The 20577-nt window shown below is 47.8% G+C and overlaps 1 protein-coding gene and 1 non-coding gene across 2 annotated transcripts; both read left to right on the forward strand.

Annotated features, from left to right (window-relative positions):
* Positions 1-1913: 1913 nt before the first annotated feature.
* SFXN4 (sideroflexin 4) lies at positions 1914-19549 on the forward strand. The gene is given in 15 exon segments (XM_032490798.1): positions 1914-2273; positions 3611-3676; positions 4894-4968; positions 5826-5852; positions 5936-5990; positions 6563-6588; positions 7271-7324; positions 7410-7466; positions 7616-7681; positions 8219-8297; positions 9174-9289; positions 13407-13451; positions 13453-13493; positions 15250-15367; positions 19128-19549. Coding segments are annotated over 15 exon segments (942 nt in total). The 5' UTR covers positions 1914-2234; the 3' UTR covers positions 19206-19549.
* On the forward strand, positions 10428-10499 carry TRNAT-GGU. Its single transcript has one exon. It is a non-coding gene; the product is annotated as a tRNA-Thr (tRNA).
* Positions 19550-20577: the final 1028 nt, after the last annotated feature.

Raw genomic sequence — 20577 nt, forward strand, 5'->3', positions numbered from 1 at the left:
CATCGCAGATTGCATTTTGAACACCATTAATTCTTGGCTTAGTTTATGTTGTGGGGCTCTAGTTTTCTTTCTCTGATTATATCAACAAACTTACTGAGCATTTAACTCAGTGACTACAAACATGAATGAGATGCTGGCTCCACATACAAGGAACTCAGTTTAGGGGACAAGAGAAATATGGGAGCATTTATTCATTATTTTAATAAATCCTGGTGTGCCTACCATATGCTAGGTGCTGTTTTGGAGGCACAAGAGTGAACAAAAACGAGAACATCCCTTTTTTCATGCACTTATGTTCTAGAGGGAGTAAACATAATAAAAATTCATAGAATGTTTGGAAGGACAGTAAAGTGGAGCAAAGGGCTAGGGTAGAGAATTGCAGGTGTTGTCAGGGAGTCAACCTCTCCAGGTCTGTTTTCTCATCTGTAAAATGAGGACTGTAATTGTACCTATCTCAGTGCCTTGACAGGCTTAAAAGAGATAAAATGTGTAGAAAGTGAGGGAGTTAGGGGGATAAATTTCTAGGCAAAGGTCCTGAGGCAAGACTGGACTTGGGGTGAGTGAAGAAGGGCCATGAGATGGGAGCCGTGAAGGAGGAGAATGGTATTGGGGAGCCCAGAGTGCTTTATGGGCAAGATAAGGATTTTGTATTCTATTCTGTGATGAGAAATAGCAAGGTTTTGAGAAGAGTTACATCAATTTGTTCTAAGAGGATCACGCTGGCTCCTTTGTTTAGACTGTAAGAGTCTGGAGAGGGAAGCAGAGAGGTCAGCTGTGCTGGATTTGTGACGTACTTGTGGGTAGAGCCAACAGGATAATATAGGTGTGCTAAATACTGTAGTACAGTAGATGCATTCCTGCCTGGGGCAGTGAGAACATTGGGCCAGAGTGAGGAGGGGGCGCCTTACCCAGCTGTGGGCATCAAGGAAGTCCTGGAAGAGGAGATGGAGTCTTGAAGGCTGTGGAAAAGTGAGCTATGTGAGGTGAGCAAAAGTGGGAGCCAAGAAGCCACATGGGCCTCAAGAAAACCATGAGTTGGTTTCCTGTTCCTGGAGGGCAAGGCCAGACAAGAGAAGGAATAGGCTTGCTCCTGTTAGTGGCCCAGGCGGAGCACTAACTATGGACTCCCGCACTGTTAGGGCTTTTATATGTTTTATCTTACTTAATCCACAACAAAAGCAAAATGGGTACGATTATTGCCCTCATTTTACAGATGAGAAAGTAGACTTAGATTTGACCAGGGTCACACAAAGTAATGGATGTTGCTGGGGCCCCAACCCAGGACCCCCGAGGACTCCCCTGAACACCGTAAACATCCACACATCCACACTGGCTTCCACAAACACAGAACCCCCTGGGGCTGAAGAAGGCAGGCAGGCACTTTTTTCCTCTACAAATGGGCCTTACTTGATCCAGTATCCAGAAGAAGAAACCGTATATTTGCCCCAGGGCTGGGGAAAAATTCTTAGGCTGAGACATTGTGCTTCCCGGGGTGACGGCGGGGCTCCTCACTTTAAAGTGCCCCAGGCTTTGGTTTAATGCGCTGATGTCGACTTTTGAAAACTTTCAATCTTTTTAAAATAAAAGTTGCCACATTTTCATTTTTCACTGGGCCGAACAAATTATATAGTGGGTCGTGACTGTCCCGGATCCTGTGTACGTTGGACTTTGGGTGCAACTGAAGGGATCTTCTAGGGTATGTCCAAAAGCCTGGGTGCTCCTGGGCCGGGGTTAGACGCCGCAGGAGCGCAGGGCTGTGGAAGGCAACACGCGCCAACGAGCGAGTCCTCGCGGTAGGTACCATGATCTGGGGCTTCTGATAGGTGACCCTTCCGGGCCTGGAGGCGACGGGGCTACCGGAAAGGGCGGAACAAGGTTGAGAGGACTTGGCCTGTGGGACACGGGGGCTCCCGGGAACAGCGGGCGCGCGGGGCCCGGGGCGGTGGCGCAGGGACACCAAGCAGGGAGCAGAGAGCAGCGTGCGTGCGGGGAGCCGGGAGCAGGAAGCCAGTAGCGGGAAGCCAGAAGCAGGAGCTGCGGGCGCGCTGGCCCTGGGAGCAGGGACAGGGGACGTGCGCGCCCGGGGCGGGGCTTGCCACGGGCTCCGCCTCCGCGCCTGGCCCGGCGGCCGCGGCCTCTCCTGGCTGCGCGTAGGTCCTGGGAAGAAGAGTCGGAGACGGAGGAGGAATCGCGGGGCCGGGCGGCTCCAAGGGCGCAGTGGCGCCGCCGCCCGCATGGAGCCCAACGTGCGCTTCTGGATCACCGAACGCCAAGTACGGCCCGGGCCCGGCGCGGCTGGGGGCGGGGAGGGCGTGGGCCGCGCGGCGTGGAGTCGGCGCTGGCCGCGGTGACCTTGGGCAGGCCACGTGGTCGCACCACCCGCCTTCCCATCTCAGACCTCGGGAGGGGACGGAGGGAAGCCCAAGCTTGCCCGAAGCCGACGGCCATGGCGGTTACCGTGCGTCGCCTCTGCCTCAGGCCTGGCTAGGGGAGGGTCGCACTAGTGTCACCCTGCAATGGCACCGAGTCATTCCCCACCACTCAGTCGTCTGCCTTCTGCTGCCTACGCTGTTGCTGAGCAGCAGGTTGGAGAGGGAAAGGTCGTCCCAGGAGCCCCTCGCCTCCCAGAGTCTGTGGGCTCAGCCACCAGTGAGACAAACCGCCATCGAAAAGTAACACGGCCCCGCCTCCAGCCTGTAGCTGGAGCAGCGCTGTCCCATAGAAAGAGCGTGGGAGCCACGTAGGTAATTAAAATTTTTCTAGTAGCCACATTAAAAACGTGGCTTTTAAATTTTTGAATTTTACCAATATGTTGCATTTAGCCCAATAGATAAAAAATATTAACCTTCCACATGTAATCTATATAAACAATTATGAATGAGATATTTTACATCCTTTTCTGCAGGAAGTCTTCAAAATCCGGTGTGTGTTTCACACATAAGGCACATCTGATTTGGCCTGGCCACATGTGGCTAATTGGACAGCACAATTCTAGAGCTTTCTCTTTCAGCGCTTACCTAAAGTAGAGCCTCACCCGGTTTTTTTACGTGGAAAGTTGAGAAAGGACAGGGAACTCAAGTTGTCCGGGCAGAGCCAGGCCTCAAAACTGGAACCACTGCAAAGTTTGGGGGCTTTTTGGAGCAAACCATGCCTCATTTCTCCACATGTGAGCCAAACTGCCTTTATTGAGCCTCACTGGGGTGACTGGTTCTTTGCGACTGGAGTTAAGCCTTATAACCATGCTAAGAGCCGGAAGAAACAGATGCTGAGAACTTTCTTGGTAGTTGCTTCAAGGTCGTATGTGAGATGTGAGCATAGGCTCATTTGTCCCCAAAGTTTGGACTTTAACCCTCAAGAGCAAATTGATATTGGAGTGGTCAAGAGCACAGGCCATTGGGTCATTTCCTGGCTGGGTTTCCTTGAGTACATTCAAGAGCCCTTCTAAGCCTCAGTTTCCTCACCTGTCAGATGGGGATTTTGTAAGAATTCCAGGAGATGCTGCAAATAGAAGGCCCTATTAGGTTCTCAAAAATAATGGTAACTGTTATTATTACCACATATCTTTGTTTTTCTGCTGCCATTAACCTCTCTGGTGCTCTTACCCCTCAAGTCTTTTATTCAAAGAGTTCTTCTGTGGACAGAATTGTTGGATCCTACAAATTTGATTGTTTCAGTTGTAAGTATTTTCTTGTTTTCAGAAATAGTGCATTTCACATTGTATACTGACACATGAAAACTGTGTCTCTTTTGAAAGTAGTTGAAATGACAGAAACTGTATATATTGTTTTTATTCCTTCCAAATGAGCCTGTTGGATTGGAAAGGTGATATGTAAAAGTGGACACCCATTTAACAGGCAGTCCAAGACTTGGCCCAGGTGCTGGTGGTTCAAAAGTGATCAAAACAAGCCTCCTAGGTCATGGAGGATGGGACCTCGGGCTCTAGGGTAAAATGTAGCAGGGGATTGGGGGAGGTTGTTGAGGGAAGGCTGGGAGGGAGGGGCAGGGAGAGTGGACTGTAAGCAAAGCCCAGTGGGGGGAGAACATGTCACCTGGTCCCTGGGGCTTTTAATTCAGGGGAACCAGGCAGTTCTTGAAGGTCCTTGAATGTCACTTAGAGAAGGGGGGGTTCATACCTCACCTGCAGGGTGAGGTGGTGAGGTTTGATCCCCAGTACCTCCATTAAAGTAGTAGTAGTAGTAGTAGTAATAATAATAATAAAAAACCTAATTACCCCCCCAAAAAACAAAAATTTTTAAATTTAACAAAACTTTAAAAAAAAAGGAAACAAGATGCATATAGTGCAACATTTATACAAATTACAACATAAAAAACCAAAACTACATATTTGTTTATGGATACATGTATTCATGTATGTATAGATATAAACGATGATCTGGAAGTTTGTACCTTGAATTCATAATAGTGATTACCTCCCATAGAATGGGGAGGGAATTGAGACTGGAGGTAATGGACCTTTTTGGGAAAAAAATCAGAAGCAAATATAACTGAATATTCATGGTTGTTAATTCTGGGTGAGGGGATTATGAGTATATAATCATTCTTTGTATCTCCTGTATTTAATTTTTTTTTAAAGAAGAGAAGAGATAAGACTGAACTGATTAGATGTGGGGGTGAGTGAGAGAGAAGGGGCTTCCAGGTTTCTAACTTGTGTAACCAGGTGGATGGTGGTATCACTCATTCACTGAAATAGTGGACATCAGAGAAGAACAGTGCGGGGCGGGAAATGGCAGCACCAGTGGGGTAAGCTGCTGGAACTGTCTAAGAATTTGGGTGGTCTGAGTCTGAATGACATACAGGACTGTCTAATGGAATCTGTGGATAAATCTGAACAATGTTGAGATCATCGCTTGATTTCTTAATATCTGATTCCAGGAAAAAATAGAAAAATCGAGGCAACTATTGTTAACAAATGAAGATGCATCCAGGGGTGACTTGGAGGACAAAAGGGTATGTCTCCTGTGCCCAGGTGTGCCTGGCTCAAGGCTGGGTGTGGTTGCCTTCAGGTGATTCTGCTTGCATGGTCTCAAATCAGGTGGGATTTTGTCAGTAGGGTTAGCTTTTTAAGTATAGTTAGAATTCCTTCTGATAAACCAGATTAAAATTAGTAGGAATTGTATGAAGGAGAAAAAGCATAGGGTTCCTCCTGTGCAGCAGATACTAGTGGTCATTCCCTGTAGCAGATTCCTAGAGGCCCATGGCAAATTCCAGCATTCAGGCAGGCCTCCCAAGTCAGAATCGACTTCCTGTTAGAGGCCGTGTTCTGGGGCAGGGTTACAGTCCTGCCTAAGGACTTACACCAAGCATTTGTTATCTACCTTGCAGTGTATGGGGCTTTCCGGGGCCCACAATCATCAGTCCCATGAGGCAGCCTGCGGAAAGCTCACATGTTTAAGTTGGTTTTTCTAAGAACTTGCTGGGGCCTCTGGGCTCACAGCCTGGCTCTTTTGCAAGTGACTTGGCTAATGGCGTGGTTTGCCACAGCCTGCTCTGCTCTGAGCCGGGGGAGGCTGGCTGCATTCAGGTCCTCACCTGAGTGACAAGTCAGGTGTTGGCCTTGAGTCCTCTCCAGGGTCAGAGACTAGGGGCTTTTTATAGTGTTCTGATCATTTTCATGTGGATCATCTCTTTGCTTCTGATTAGTTCATTTGTTCATTCATTCATTTGATTCATTTGTTTTGATTTGTTCGGTCCATGTGGTAGAAAACAGTTCGCTGCTTCACAAAGGTGGCACCAGAAATGAGAGGAGATGCTTTGGCTGCCAGGGCACCTTTAAAAAGGCTATCGCTTGTTTTTTTTCTCTTTAGATACAAGAAGCTTGGAAGAGAAGTCTCGTAAGTTTCATCCCTGTCCTAATTTTTAGCCTAAAATAACAAAATCAAACATCAGACTAAACTTCCTGTTTACCCTTCTGAAGTCAACAGTACATCCTGACAATAGCAAGCTGATTCCCGGTCCTTTTCGACCAGCAGGTGAGTTGACTCTAATTTTCACAAGTGGTTTGTAACCGTTTCAAACCTTTGCCTCCCTCTAGTCACGTGGTTGGTTCCCCTGGCAACCAGCCCCCTTCCTTAGGTGCTTTCCGAAAGTCACCTCATGGACACTATCTCAGATGTGGCTGAAAGGGGCTTGTTATGAAGAATAAAAGATGCTCTTTTCACCTTATTACTCTTCTCATTTAGGAAATTCCAAGGTTTTTAGGCTCTCTGTGCCAAAACAGGGACAAAAAGCCAATATGCCTGTCTTATTATTAAGTCACAGCATCAGATGCATTGAATTCACGCAGAAGGATGAACCAGGACTTGGAACGAGTGATGGTTTACCTTCCGTGAGAGGGAGCCTGGTCAGGTCTTCCTCTACGGTGTTGATTTAGAGTTTTACCATATGCATATGGTTATTATTTTTATTAGGAAAAAAAAAAGAATGAGTGAAAAATACTCTTTGATGTCCGTGCCTTCAGTTGGCCAGAAAAGAGGTTTTGGGATGGGCGGTGCCCCTTTCTGGCCTCTCTGCGGTCACTGACCCTCTTCTTTTTTTTTGCCAGCTCTCCTGCCTTTCACGGCGCCCATGGTGAGTAAGCTACTGCTCACCGTTCAGAAGCCGGGGCTTTAGGAAGATGTCCACCCAGCTCCCAAGCTTGGTGGCTGGTGTCCTCCAGCTCTGGACCCCTGATAGCTGGTTATGGTTCCCCCACCTCTGACCCTGGTCTACTCCCCATCCCACCCCCACTTATCCAGCCAGGCACCTGGGCCTCTTGAGGGTCCACAGTGTCACAGGGTGATCCTTTCTTTGAACACCTACTGTGTGCAAGTCACTATGGAGAAGATGGATGAGTTAAGATGTGCTCCCTGGCATAGGCCCGTGTGATTGTCCATCACCTTCTCTCCCCAAGCCTCCCCCATCGTGCAGTCCCTCTCCTGGAACCCGAAATTGCTCCCAGCAAGGCCATCTGACCTTGGCTTTCACGAGGTGTTTTCACCAAGTGAGAACAGCCTCCACCCCATGCAAGTGCTGCTTCTCACCCCCTGCTCCATGGCACGGGGACCACTGTCAGGCGGCCGGGTGCTCTCAGTGCCTGTGGGTGCCCATCCAACATCACATGTCCACCGACCACTAGCCCCCCGCATCCGCTCCTTCCCCTCCTTGCCCCGGCTCCTGAGGGCTCAGTTCTGCATCTCCCTGGGGAAGTTCTTTGCTCTACAGGCTCTCCCTCCCCCCAAACACTCACAGCTCTGCTTTCTTTCCTTTACAGGTGTTTTTGTCAGTGCTGCCAGTAAAAAATCTAAAGTCCATGATTTTACCGCAGGTAGCAGTTCCTCCCATTTCATGATCACTGTATTTTATTGTGCTTAAAACCAAAATGTGATGTATTAGCCTCTGTCTTACTGCAGGTTTCCTTCTACACCTACAGTACAGTCTTCAGCATCGTCAATGGAAACGCAAGTTACGTGAGTATCACGAGGCCCAGGGGGCTGCAATTTTGTATTATTTCTTTTGGAGTTGGTGTGTGTGTGTGTGTGTGTGTGCATTTGTTTTAATTATCTTTTCTGGGTAAAACTGTGGTATTTGCTAAATATGAACTTTTGTTTTTCCCTAGAATCGTCGCCCCTATGAGAGTATATTACTTGGGGTAGGAGTAATCACTTCCTCTACCTTTTTTGGAGTATGTATTTTAAAAATATGTCGAATTTTTGTATTTCTCAGAATCATAATTTTATGTTCTACCTCAACTTAGAAAGCATGATTACGACATAAAGAAGGAAATATGTCATCTGGAATCCTATCACTCCCAAATTATCATCTGATTTTTCCGAGTTTCTAGACATATGCTCAGTACTGTTATCTTTTTAAAAAAATAATTCATGCTGTATGAACATGTTATACACATTATATATTGCTTTAGATGTCAGGACGCTGTTATGGTTGAAAATGTAGACTTTAGAGTCTGATAAGTCTGGGTTCACATCTTGGCTCAAATCCTTAACGACTTAGTGACTCTGGAAAAGTTCTGCAGCCCGAGCCTCCGTGTATTTCTCTAATGATCAGGGAGAACGAGAATGAAAATGAAAAATACACGGAGGGCACTTGCTGGGGTCTGACCTGTAATGGGAACTAAGTTGACGCTAGCTCCCTGCTGTCACATGTGTTCAGCTGAGTTTTTGGTCCTGTGCAACAGTGATTTTTGTCTCTTATTTTCTAGTTATTACCTCGTTTGCTGCAAGTAAAGTTTTCACTGAGTAGCATTTTGAGCAGAAATGTCTTTCCTGTCGTCATGCTCGGTAAGCAGGGAGCCTGCCACCTTTGTGGATGAACACAAACCTGGAAACACACATTACATTTTAAAGACTCTCTGTACAAGCCTTCTTCATGTCTTACTTCACTTGATCCTGACAACTCATGGGCGGATAATATTATTATTCCCATTTACAAATGAGGAGACTGAGGCAGGGGGAGGTTAAGGAACTTTCCTGGGGTGACGCAGGGAGGAAGTGGTGGTATAGGGGACTCCAACCCAGTGGTCTGACTCCAAGGGAGTGACAGACGTATTAACCAACCCTTTTAAGTTTGCCAGCCTGCAAGTTCACGCGTTCACACTCCACATTTGGGTTTGGGAATCAGAGCAGCTTGAAGGGTTGGCAGAATTATGTCAGTGGTAACACTGGGAAATTATGTTACAGAAATCTCGTCTAACCAGCTGAAGCCAAGAAGGCAGGCATATTTCAAGGACCTTGGTTTCTCTGGGAATCCTGCCAGGGGTGTTGGAACCTGGTGCTGGGTGGTAGTCAGGACTCAAGACTGAGAGGCCAGTGGGGAGGGTACAGCTCAGTGTTATGCTGTGCTAGTGCTAGAACCCATGAGGTCCTGGGTTCAATCCCAGTACCTCCATTAAAAATGAATAAATAAATAAACCTGATTACCTCCCCCATCAATCAATCAATCAATCAATAAAAATTAAAAAAAAAAAAAAAGACTGAGAGTCCAGAAGCTCTGACCCTACTCCTCAGCCCAGGGGAGAGCTCGGGTGGCCCAGCACCTGTCAGGTGAGCACCTGGGGACCAGGAGGCACAGCTGTCAAAGAAAGAGGCACGACACTTGGAAAGATGTTCCTCCATTGGACTGACGCTTATCCCTCTGTGTCGTCTTTCCACCCACAGCCCAACTCAGTGGAATGAACGTGATTGCCTCCCGAAGTCTGGAGCCCATGCGAGGGATTGAGGTCATGGACAAGGACGGCAACGTCATAGGCTATTCCAGAAAAGCTGGGACCAAGGTAGGGGGACACGATGGAGCCGTGAGCTGTTTGCCTTTTGGGCAAAGAATTGCATTTTCTGTTTGAGAGCTGGTCACAAATTCATGTCTCCCTTCATCCTTTTCTTATCTGTCTTCCCTCATTATGCTGAGAGAGAGATTCTACATTTTGTGCCCTGATGTTTAAAAGGCGACGCGTTAGTCTGGGTTCCCAAGAAAAAAAGAATCGACAGAGATAAACAAGTTCATATGGTACAGCACAGGGACCTATATTCAAATATCTTGTAGTAACTTATGGTGAAAAAGAACATGAAGACGAATATGTGTGTGTTCGTGTATGACTGAAGCATTATGCTGTACACCAGAAACTGACACATGTTAAACTGACTACACTTCAATGAAAATATATATACAGAAAAAAAAAACAAACAAACAGGCTATCTGCCTATTTGCCTATCCCCTACATACATTTCCAATAATTGGCTCACACAGTTGTAGCACCAGGAATATGTAGGGCAGGCCTACAAGCTGGAAACTCAGGGGCTGAGAATTTCTTCTTTGGGAAACTTCAGATTTGCTCTGAACACTTTCCAACCCAATTGGATGAGGTCCATCCACACTGTGGAGAGTAATCAATCTCCTTTACTTAAATTCTACAGGTTGTAGATGTTAATCACATCCACAGCACACCCCTACCACAACACCTCGATTCGTGTTTGATTAAATAACTGGGAATTACAGGTGGACCCATAAGACTGACCATCACAGATGGGCATCCGCCAAACACTAGCCCTTCTTTGAGTGTGAGGTCTTGTCCTTCAAGCTCAGCACCCGCCCTCCCAGCCTGCTCTGTGCTCGTGGAAGTCAGTGGACACCCTCTCTGGGTTTAAGAGAAGCCTCCCACCCCACCTCCCAGCAGATTTCCTTAGAGTCTTCATCTTTAAGGACCAATTTGCTGTCAAGGATGGCCTGAGGAAATCCAACACTCTGACCTACAACTCTTCTAAAAGGCCTCGCATTTTAAGAATTTTTATTGTTAAATAGTTTGTTCTTTTGCTCCATTCAATATAATAGCTTCTGTCTGCATTCAGCTCAGAGAACTTGCACTAACCTGTGGTTTCATTTTGAGTATAAACTTAAAAAATACCTTTTCGGGGGTGGGGGATATAGCTCAGTGGTAGAGTGCGTGCTTGGTGTGCATGAGGTCCTGGGTTCGATCCCCAGTGCCTCTGTTAAGGGGGAAAAATACCTTTTAAGCAAATGAGATCTTTTTTGGTCTCTGTGAAGTGATTTTAGCTAAAGAATTGTAACATGAGGCAATTGTTTGCAAAGTATAGAGAGTAGTTGGGTCTCTCACTGTGTCCTCGGTCAGGGGGCCTCTCTGAGCCAACTGGACCTCCTGCCCAGCCTGTCGGTGGAAGAGGAGGTCAGAAAAGATGGCTTCTCATTCAGTCCATAAATCTGTCGTTATTGGGCTCATGAAATATGTTACTGTAAATCCTATCACTGATTTACAAAGTTGAATTATAAACCATCAGATACATGCTACAAGTATTTCCACTAGTGCATCTAATAGCATGTCTGGAAATAGTGGCCACCTCAGTGAATTACAATAAGGACATGAAAATTGCAAGTCACAAGGAGAGAAATTACTGCCAGAAATGAAATGCCTCGTTTTTGAAATGAAGGTCCTGTGCCTAAGAATATGCCCTAAAGAGACATTTTCTAACACTTTTATTGAGGAGGAATTTACATGCTATAAAATTAATTGAAAGAGTATAGTTTGATGAATTTCAGTAAATTTAAACAGTTGTACAAACATCACCACAGTCCAATTTTAGAACACTTCATCCCCTGTGCCCATTTACAGTCACACCCCTTCCCACCCCCAGCCTCAGGGAAACGCTGGTCTGCTTTATGTCTTCATAGGTTTGCCTTTCCTAGAAATTTCCCTACAGATATATCATACAATATTTTTGGGTCTGGCTTCTTCGACTTTTGAGGTTCATCCATCTTTTAATGTGTCAGTAGTGTGCTGTGTGGCTTAGAGTCGCTGAGCAGTGTTCCGTCGTATGGATGGACCACATTTTGCTTGTTCACTCCCCTGGCGATGGACATTTGGACTGTGTCCAGTTTTCGGTTGTTATGCGTAGTGCTGCTCTGAACGCTCATGGACAACTCTGTGTGTGGAGGAATGTTTGCATTTCTCTTTAACTCAATTTTAACTGCAAGGCATAAATATGCCAAAGAGAACAGTGAGAGCGAATGTTTACTCCACAAGTTGTTCCACAGCACCTCCCGCCCACCAGGCGCTGTGCTGGGCTCTGGTGACCCAAGCCCTCACCAGTCAGAATGCCTTCTCCCCAGGAGCTGCAGGGAGGTGGCCTCGGCCCCGCTGGCTCTCCAGTTCTCTATCCCATCTCGTCCAGAGGAGTGTCGTTTTTTGCATGAAGGCCAATTTAGGGTAAAAGAAAGGTTTGATGATCTGCTTAAAAAAAAAATTTATCTTTCTCTTAAGAATAAAGTGACTGCGACCATGCGTAAGCATTAGCATTCTTTTATCATTTCCCTGTTGCCGGAAGATTTTTCTTTGGCTAAAATTTCAGAAACTACGTAACCAGCGATATCTGATTGTAATAGGGCACCTTTGATCAGATTTCAGGAGCCTCATCCACGTCGTTTTCCTTTGACTGGCCTTGTCAGCCCGTCAGTTGCAAACTGTCACACGCGTCTCCCCGGGCCTCCTCATGATCGGTGTCCAGTCTGGAATGTTTTCTCTTTCCACACGAGACAAATGGAGAGAGTCTGGCCTCGCCCACTGATGTCAAAACACGCTACACTCTGCAGCCACTTTTTTGTTTTTAAAGAAGTGAAAGCTTCTCAGCTCACTTCTTTTTATTTTTTATTTTTTTGGGAGGTAGGGGGAGGTAATTAGGTTATTTATTTATTTATTTATTATTTTTTTGATGGAGGAACTGGGGATTAAGCTCAGGACCTTGATGCAGGCTACGCACTCACTCTACCACCAAGCTACACCCTCCCACTCCCTGCAGCCAGTTTTCTCTTCCTGGAGTCAAGCGACTTTATTTTACATTCCTGAAAGTTTATTTTGAAAGCCACCCTCCTTGGCGCCCTCTGTCCTCCTGAGGAAAGGGCAATCCCGCAGAGGATGGGGGAGCTGAGCCTTAGTGTCCTAAGCAGAGAATAGGGTACCGGGCACAGCAGAGGAGCCAGGAAGTAGGGTGTAGCCATGGAGTCATGGGAGGCCGGAAGTGCAAGGAACAGAGTTCAGGGGAGGGAATGGTGGAGTGACTGCCTAGTCATCTCGTGCTGGGTGGTGCCGTGTGTGCAGTTAGTTGTGTCTTATTGGGGGTTGAGTTCTGAAGTTGCATGTGAGTGTCATCTGTAGTCAAAATTTCCCTTGAATGTCTCTTACATTGCCCTTGAGTATACATGATTTTGTGCATATAACCCATACTGTAAATTACATCTTTAAACGTTCAACATAGAGAGTAATGTACATTACTTTAAAAATGACAAAATGTTATAAACTATACGTGCATGTTTGTGCAAAAGAAAATTTTATAGCATACTTTTAACTACACAAGGAAAAGATGGGCACATACAGGTAGACTCGTGCAAGTTACGTGTGAGTGTGTTGCCTCGCCAGTGCACTCGGAGCTGGACGTTTGGAGGATTCCTTCACTAGAAGGGGTGGGAATAACTGGGGAGTTGCTCAGGAGAGGAAGGCCAGTGGCAGAGTCCTGGACTGAAAGGAAAACATGGAGTGGTCCTCGGTGGCAAATCCAGTATTTCCACCAAAGGGGCTGCCATTTGGTTCTAAGTAAGGATTTGTCTGCAAGCTGCCTTTGCTTGTGCTTAGTGAGTATCTTATTTGGGGTGGCTGGTGGAAATGATGGAGACCTTGTAGAGTCAGAGGAGGTAAATTTCGTCTCTGGTTACTCCGGGCACCAACCCCGGGCATCCGTGTCAGCTGCTGGCTCCACCTCTTTGCACCGGCATTATTTTTCTAAGCAAGAAGGGAGAGTAGTGCTTTACTGGTCTCTGTCATGAGTTGCAAGATCCCTGGAAATCCTCTCACTCCATGTGCTAAGCTGCTCTCTTTTCATTTCCACCAGGCTGTTAAAGATACAGCAACATCCAGAGTTGTGCTGTTTGGGACCTTCAGCTTTTATCCCCGAAATCTTCTCATACTTCTTTAAAAGGTAAGAGGTACGCTCATCTCCCTGAGTAGGAATAAACATTTTGATAGTCAAAGTCCATATAAAACTTGTCAAATCCTGAATCTGGTGGGAAGGGTGGGAAGAAGTTGCTTTCAAGAATCTTCCAACTGCTCTTCATCACAGGTAAGACAGTAGGATTGATTTAGGGCAGCTATGGAAATCTTGATTTGTATATTCCAGTGACCCTGGAATCTCGCCCAGGCCCTGTCCTCAGTGACTTCTGCTCCTGGGGCGTGTCCCGGCACCTGCTGAGGCTTGTCTCCTCACTTCTACAATGCTGAGTTTGGATGATTTGCAGGCTCTCCCACCTCTGATATGCTGTGAATATTGCTCAAGCCTCTTTTCTGCCTTCCAAACATGTGTTAAATTAGCTCAGTTGGTCCAGAATCAGTGGACTGCCATCCCTTTTGAGAAGTGAGGAATGACCTATTAGAAGGAGAGCCTGAGGATCAGCCAGTATGAGACGCCCCACTGCAGTAAGTAGCTTAGAGCAGAAGGGAGATGCATTGATTTAGATCCTGGGAATGGGCAGAAGCGTAGCCTATGGCAACTGACCAGAGACTCTCGTGCAGGACAGTTTTCTCTTTCGTGGGAGTTGTCTTCCGTCTCTCCTGCCACACATTGGCTCCTTTGTTTTGATGAGGGACATGACTGCTGCCATCTCCCAGCTCATATCCTCACAGTGTCCTGATGAGAAAGGAAAACAGCAAACCCCAGGGGCTGGGGAGACAGAGAATGTCTTCCACTGAGTTCATAAACTCCTGGGGAAGGATTCTTTTGGCCCAAGTGGGGTCAACTTGCTTGGTGCTGAACCAGCTGGCTCTGTCCAGGGTGCCGAGCTAGCAAGCTTCCACTAGGACCACATAAGGAGTGCATTTCAGGACGTAGCAGTGTCCTGGACAGAATCAACAGTTACTTCCCATGGTCAATCCAGCTGGATGGGTGTGAGGACTTCTGCTGTGTCAGGGTCTTCCTGAAGCTCTCTGGCTGTCCTTAGAGTGGGGGCTTCTGGGAGAGCTGGAGCCTTCCAGTTTGTCCCCTGAGGCCTATCCGTTGGCACCAGCTGCCTGGTGGGAAGAGATGGTCTTCATTTCCCGGTGGGCCTCGGGGTGCCTGGAAGGACCTCGTGCCAGCCCACAGCCATGAAACGTAGCCAGGCTAGGAAGACCTCAGTGGCTCTTCTAACTCACCTCTTCCATTTTGTATCTGAAAAAACTCAAAGCTATGAAGGGGAAAGTGATTTTCCCAAGAGCACACAGTCTGTCAGTGGCTGAGCCCTAACCAGACCCCAGGACCCCAGGTCTCTGACTCGGAGGCTGAGGTTCTTTGCACCTTCCCACACTGTCAAAGGGTCAGAATGTCACATCCATGTCCACGTGGCCCAGGGGAGAGCACAGGCTCTAGAATCTGACCTCTCACATTTGAGAGTTGGCAGATTTTAGGTAAGTGACTTACCCGGCCAGTGGCTTCATTCTCCTGTTCCTGTGAAGGAGTGATGATAACACAGGCCTCACAGGGTCTTCGGGGGTCAAATGAGCAAATGAATGTGAAGTGCTTAACCCCGAGCCTGACGCATAGTGGGTGTTCCGTCCATGCAGCCACTCGTATTGCCTGTTTGTGGGGCCAGTGGGAACCGAGGCAGGGCCTGCAGCGGCTCCCAAGACAGTTGGCCACCATTCGAGCAGAGGGCCAGCCTCTAAAAAAAGCCCTGTAACCCCTGTAACTTTGCCTCTTCCAGGAGCCAGTTTTTCCTGCGGTATCCGTGGTCATTGTGGTCCTTAAAGTTTTCTTGTACTGTCCTTGTAATGGGACTGATGGTGCCGGTTTCTTTCAGCATATTCCCACAGATTGGACGGGTAAGTGACCCCTTGGACTTCCTCTCAAAAAAAAAAAAAACAACCCAAAAAACTATTTCTTCCCCTTGTTATCAGAGTGAAATAAATTATTCTCTGAAAAAAATCTGTGAAGTTTACGAAAGTATAAGACATTTGCACATAATCCCATTCCCCAGAAGACTTGTCCAGCTTTGGATACTGTTTTTCTTAATGGTATATCAGAAGCATTTTTCTGGGACGTTAGAAAAAAAAAAAAAACTTTGAGATATTTTATAATCTGTAGCGACGCCCCACCCAGTGGGACTTTGTGCAGTGTTCTGTATCTGTGCTGTCCAATATGGTAGCTGCTCATGACGTGTGGCTGTTGAAACGTGGCTAGTGTGACTGAGGAACTGGATTTTTAATCTGGTTTAATTTTGTTTTGTCCTGGGGGGGAGATAATTAGGTTTATTTATTTATTTTAATGGAGGTACTGGGAACTGAACCCAGGACCCCGTGCACGCTAAGCACACACTGTACCACTGAGCTATGCCTTCCCCGCTAGTTTAGTTTTATTTTAACTTACGTGCTCACATGCAGCTAGTGGCTACTGTTCCAGACAGTGCAGTTCTGTGGACCAGGATACATGATGATCTATGACAAGTCTGACTGCCTGGACTCAAGTTCCCAGTTCCTCCACGACCATAGTCAGTTCGCTTAAACTCTCTGATGCTCAGTTTCTATGAAAGACAGATGAATATCACAGTACCTCGGCAAAACCTTGTTGCTGGTATCAAGGACGTTTTTAGTGTAAGATATTATCGATTTCTGGCATTTCTTGGCTGAAAATTTCAAATGCTTGTTGCTGTCAGTGAAGTTAAAAAATCACTCATGTCCTCAAAAGCATTTGTATTTATGGAATGATCTTGTTCGAAACCCAAGTTGTAAGTTTAGGTTTATAGAGTCATTAATGCTGGCAACCTTAACAGCACATAACATCGAAGTTTTTAATTATTTCAGATGGTTGCTATACTCGCTATGAGGTCGGTAAAGGTTGGAGAGGTGGGCGTAAGGGGTACACAGAGCCCAGGAACTGACCAGGCTGAGAGTGGAGCAGGGGGCTTCAGGGGATCCAAGGAAAGGAATCTTTGGGAGCTCCCTTCACTGGCGTTGGGGTGTCAGAATCCAGAATCGGCGAGTTTGTTGTTGGATAACCAGGCTCTCCTTCCACTTGCTTTGTATGGATTAAAGTTACGATGTGTAGTGGGATTCATTTTTCCGGGGTCAGGAGTAACTTGGTTTTGCTCCTCGGCCAGTGGCCTCTTTCTATGGCTGGGGCCCTTGTGGGTACGTGGTCACCCTCAAGAAGCTGGGCCCGGGACAGCGTGTCAGCAGTCAGCCTTCACCACTGCCATTCTGTGCCCCACATCCCGATGCCACTCCCTGGCCTTCTGGAGTCAGACGGCTGCTAACTTAAGTTACATGGCTGAATGGGCGTGCTCGGGTCCTCGGGCCAGTGAGGGAACTGTAGCCGCAGTGGGATTGTGGTGGAGCCCGGGTGGGGCAGGGTGCACTGGGGAGGGGCAGCGTGGGCAGAGGGAACAGCCGGGACACAGGCATGGAGGTCTCTGGCGTGGCCCACCTGGGACACTCCGAGGGGTTGCAGGTGGCTGGAGTGTGTGGGAGAGGAAGCTTCAGGGTATTCCCACTTACAACAAGTGAGGCTCCTGTGTTATCCAGTCCCTTCTGTGTCCTGGGCAGTTGTCCTCAGAAGTACCCTTCAAGGTAGTTTGTATTCCCATTTTGCAGATGGAGAGCCTGAGGCTCAGGGGAAATGTGAAATTCCCTGATAGGTTGTTCAGCTACGGTAGGCAGGGCAGGTTTGCTGGTTCTGGCCAGATGATGAAAAGCCTCACCAGCCCCACAAGGTGATGGAACTTTATCCTGGAGGCAGCGGGGCGAGTGGCTTAGCAGGCTGTACTTTAGGAATGTTACTCTGGACCCCACACTGTGGGTGGAGATGGTTGGGAGGCTGTAAAATTATGCCCACAGCAGGGTGAAGGGGGCTCAGAGCAGACCCGTGGTAGTAGGTTGGAGAGAAATACTTCAGTTGGGTAAGTCAGAACTTCTGAGCAGATTAGGGGTGAAAGCGTTGCAGAGAAGGGGACCTTGGGGCACCCAGATTTCTGGCTCAGGCATGACGCCAAGAGCCAGGACCGAGAACTAGGATTGCCTCTGGTTGTAACAGATCCAGAAAGTGCCTCGAACAAGGGGGATGTTTATGTCTCATTCACATGAAGTGAGGGGTGGCCAGGCCAGGTAAGACACCCGTGTGTCATGAAGTCCTCTGGAACCTGGGCTCCTTCCAGCTCAGCACGCCGCCCACCCTGGGGTTGGCCCTCATCCTTAGGGAGCAAGATGACACCACTCTCATTCTACACAGTCACCTGGCGTGTCGGCTTTCATCACCGTGACAGAACTGAGTCATGTGCAGGGGAAGCTAGGAAATAAGGTCTTTCTTCTGGACCTATTTAAAGTTCTGCTGCTGTGGAAGCAAAGAGCAGATGTTGGGGGCGGGTGGCAGTTTCTGCCACTGGCTTTAGCGGGAAGGGTAACATGGTATGGAAATGACTCTCACGTGACAGAAAGTGAACATGACTGAAAGGCTATGGGGAGATTAGGGAAGGAAGAGAATTTCTAACTGATCCAGGAAGGCTGCATGGAAGAGGTAGGCTTTGGATATGGATGGATTTGAACAGGCAGAGATGGGGAAGGAAAGGGCATCCCCAGTGCAGGGAGCAGGAGGGCTGAGGAGTCCAGTGAACCTGGACACACGTGGCTAAACGTGACTGACAGGATGCTTGGGGCAGGTGGCGGGGCCTGCACTGCTAGGCCGAGGAAGCAGACCCTACTCCAAAGGCAGCAGGTGGTTTGTGCAAGTCTTAATGGGTGCAGGGCTCTTAGAGGCCAGAGAGGAGGCAGGAAATGGAGTCCATCTACCCTCGAGATACCTCCAGCCCCCGCCAAGCAAGTCTTGGCATTTGCTGGGCTTTTAAAATACCTTGTTACTCCATGGTGGGCATGGAAGCGGCTGAATGGTGGGCCTGGGCTAAGTGGAGCCCCACTTGCCTGTCCTGCCTGGGGTGGCTTGCAGAGAGAGCCCCAGGCTGGGAGTGATTCTCTGCCCTGGGGCACCTCCTCAGACATTGCATGGGGTGCAGCGAATTTCAGGTCTGGAACCTCAAGGACCCCAACGAGGAAACTTGTCCTTCCCGAAGCTCCTTTTCCATTAGCCACCTCTGCCTGCCAGTGTCAGCTGGTACTTCTGCCACCCTGCTAGCCTAGAAATGTGGCATGGTATTTCAGGATTGTTGTTAATTTTGTCAGGTGTGATAATAGCATGTAGTTGGGTGACAGAGGCTTTATCATTTGGAATTTCATACTGAAGTCTTTGTAGATGAAATACTGATACACCTGAGAATTGCCTTAAAATACTCCAGAAAATACCCCACAACTCGGTATGGGAGATGCTTGATGAAATAAGATCGGCAGACTGTTAATAGTTAAAGCTGAGTGATGAGTATATGAGGATTCACTATATGTTTTTGGCATTTGTTTACATTTGAAATTTTCCATGAAAAAGTTTTTAAGAAGTTAATGTTTTTTGCTATAGATTAGACATCACTGAAAAAGTTAGAATGTGAAATAGATGCTTTCTGAAAAAAAATTTTTTTTTAACTTGACTTCTAAGGCAAGAAAACTTTCTTAATATGAATGTTAAGAATTTAACTTTGTTTTTCAGATACAGTGCAGTGAGCTGGAAAAGGAAATTCAATCTGCAACAGAAGAAACAGAACTCTTCTATAACAGAGGGGTGTAGGGGTGAGTTTTAGGTGAATCTGTTTGGTTCCTGCAGTGAAAACCTTCCTCCTAAGGTTTCAGTTTCAGGAACTCTGCCAGAGGTGAACTGGGAATCCCAGAGGTGTCCGCGGTGACAGGAAAGCTTATGATTACACCTGCCGAGACGATTTTGAGGCTGGTCGTGCCCAGTGTTAAACAAGCCTGGATAGAAGAAGAAAAATGGGGGTCTGTCCTGTCTGACCCACCCCGTGGGGCTGCTGAGGGGATGTGTGATGTAAGATCAAGTGTTCTGTTTGTTCGTCATCCTGTGAAAGGATACTGCGAAATTGCTAATAAACTTGTCTGAAGTTGAGTAGTTGAAAACGAAGGACAAATGTCCACCACGCCCACGTGGCACAGGGACTAAGCTGATGCCCCACCTCAGGGTGCACATGTAGTGAGCTGGTGAAGGCCTTCAGCCCCCAAAACAATTCCGTTTCCTGCCTCAGCTTCTTCCTGTCCTGGAAACAGCTGAAGATCTTTGCCAGCTCCTTCTTCCTCTTCAATGGCCAGTGACCCTGTCTTCTCTGCACGGTGAAAACCAAGGCTGTCACCCTCCTGGCAGCAAACCTGCCAACCTCCTTTCTCCGAGGTCGGCTTGCCCGACCCTCCCTGTTTCTTTTGGACCTTCTCTGCAGCTGCCACTGTCCCTCTGGCTCCAGCCTCAATTCTCTGCTCCTTCCCAGTACCCTTTAAACTGCTTGAGTCACCTGCCTCATGAAAAAAGCAAACCCCCCGCCTTTGTAGCCAAACATTTTCAGAGGTTTCTATCCTGTTTCCATCCCACCTTCCACTAAGACTGCTGCCATCCATGCCCGCCCCTCCCCACCGCGAATCCTCTTCATACGGCCATGCTGCCGGCTGCGCAGGCCTGTCATGGGCCTTGCTCTCCCTGGAGCAGCAGGCCCACGTCCAGCTGCCCCTTGCATTCTGCCATTTGGATGTCCACTTGAGACCACCTTTCCCTCCCACTCTCAGGAGGTGGTACCACCACTTCCCCAGTTCCATCACTCAGGACCACTAGCATCACCCTTACCCTGCCCTCCCCCATCCCATTCAACAGACTTAGCCCAACGGTGTTAATTTAAGTCTCTAGACCTCACCCCTCTGCATCCACTGCTCCCACCCCAGCTCGGTCCAGCAGCATCCCCCACTGGTATCACTCATCTTACCTGCTGTCTGGCTGCCTCCAGTCTACCTCCAGCCTGCTCTTCTGAAGCACACCTGCTCAAAAGCCTTCAGTGGCCTCCCAATGCATCAGGATCAAGTCCAGATTTCTTGCCGTGGCAGGCTGGAGCCTTTACCTTATTCATCACTTGCCACTCCCTCTCCTCACTCTGGACCAACATCCA

The sequence above is a fragment of the Camelus ferus genome, chromosome 11 (genome assembly GCF_009834535.1).
Source record: "Camelus ferus isolate YT-003-E chromosome 11, BCGSAC_Cfer_1.0, whole genome shotgun sequence".
Classification (NCBI taxonomy): Eukaryota; Metazoa; Chordata; class Mammalia; order Artiodactyla; family Camelidae; genus Camelus; species Camelus ferus.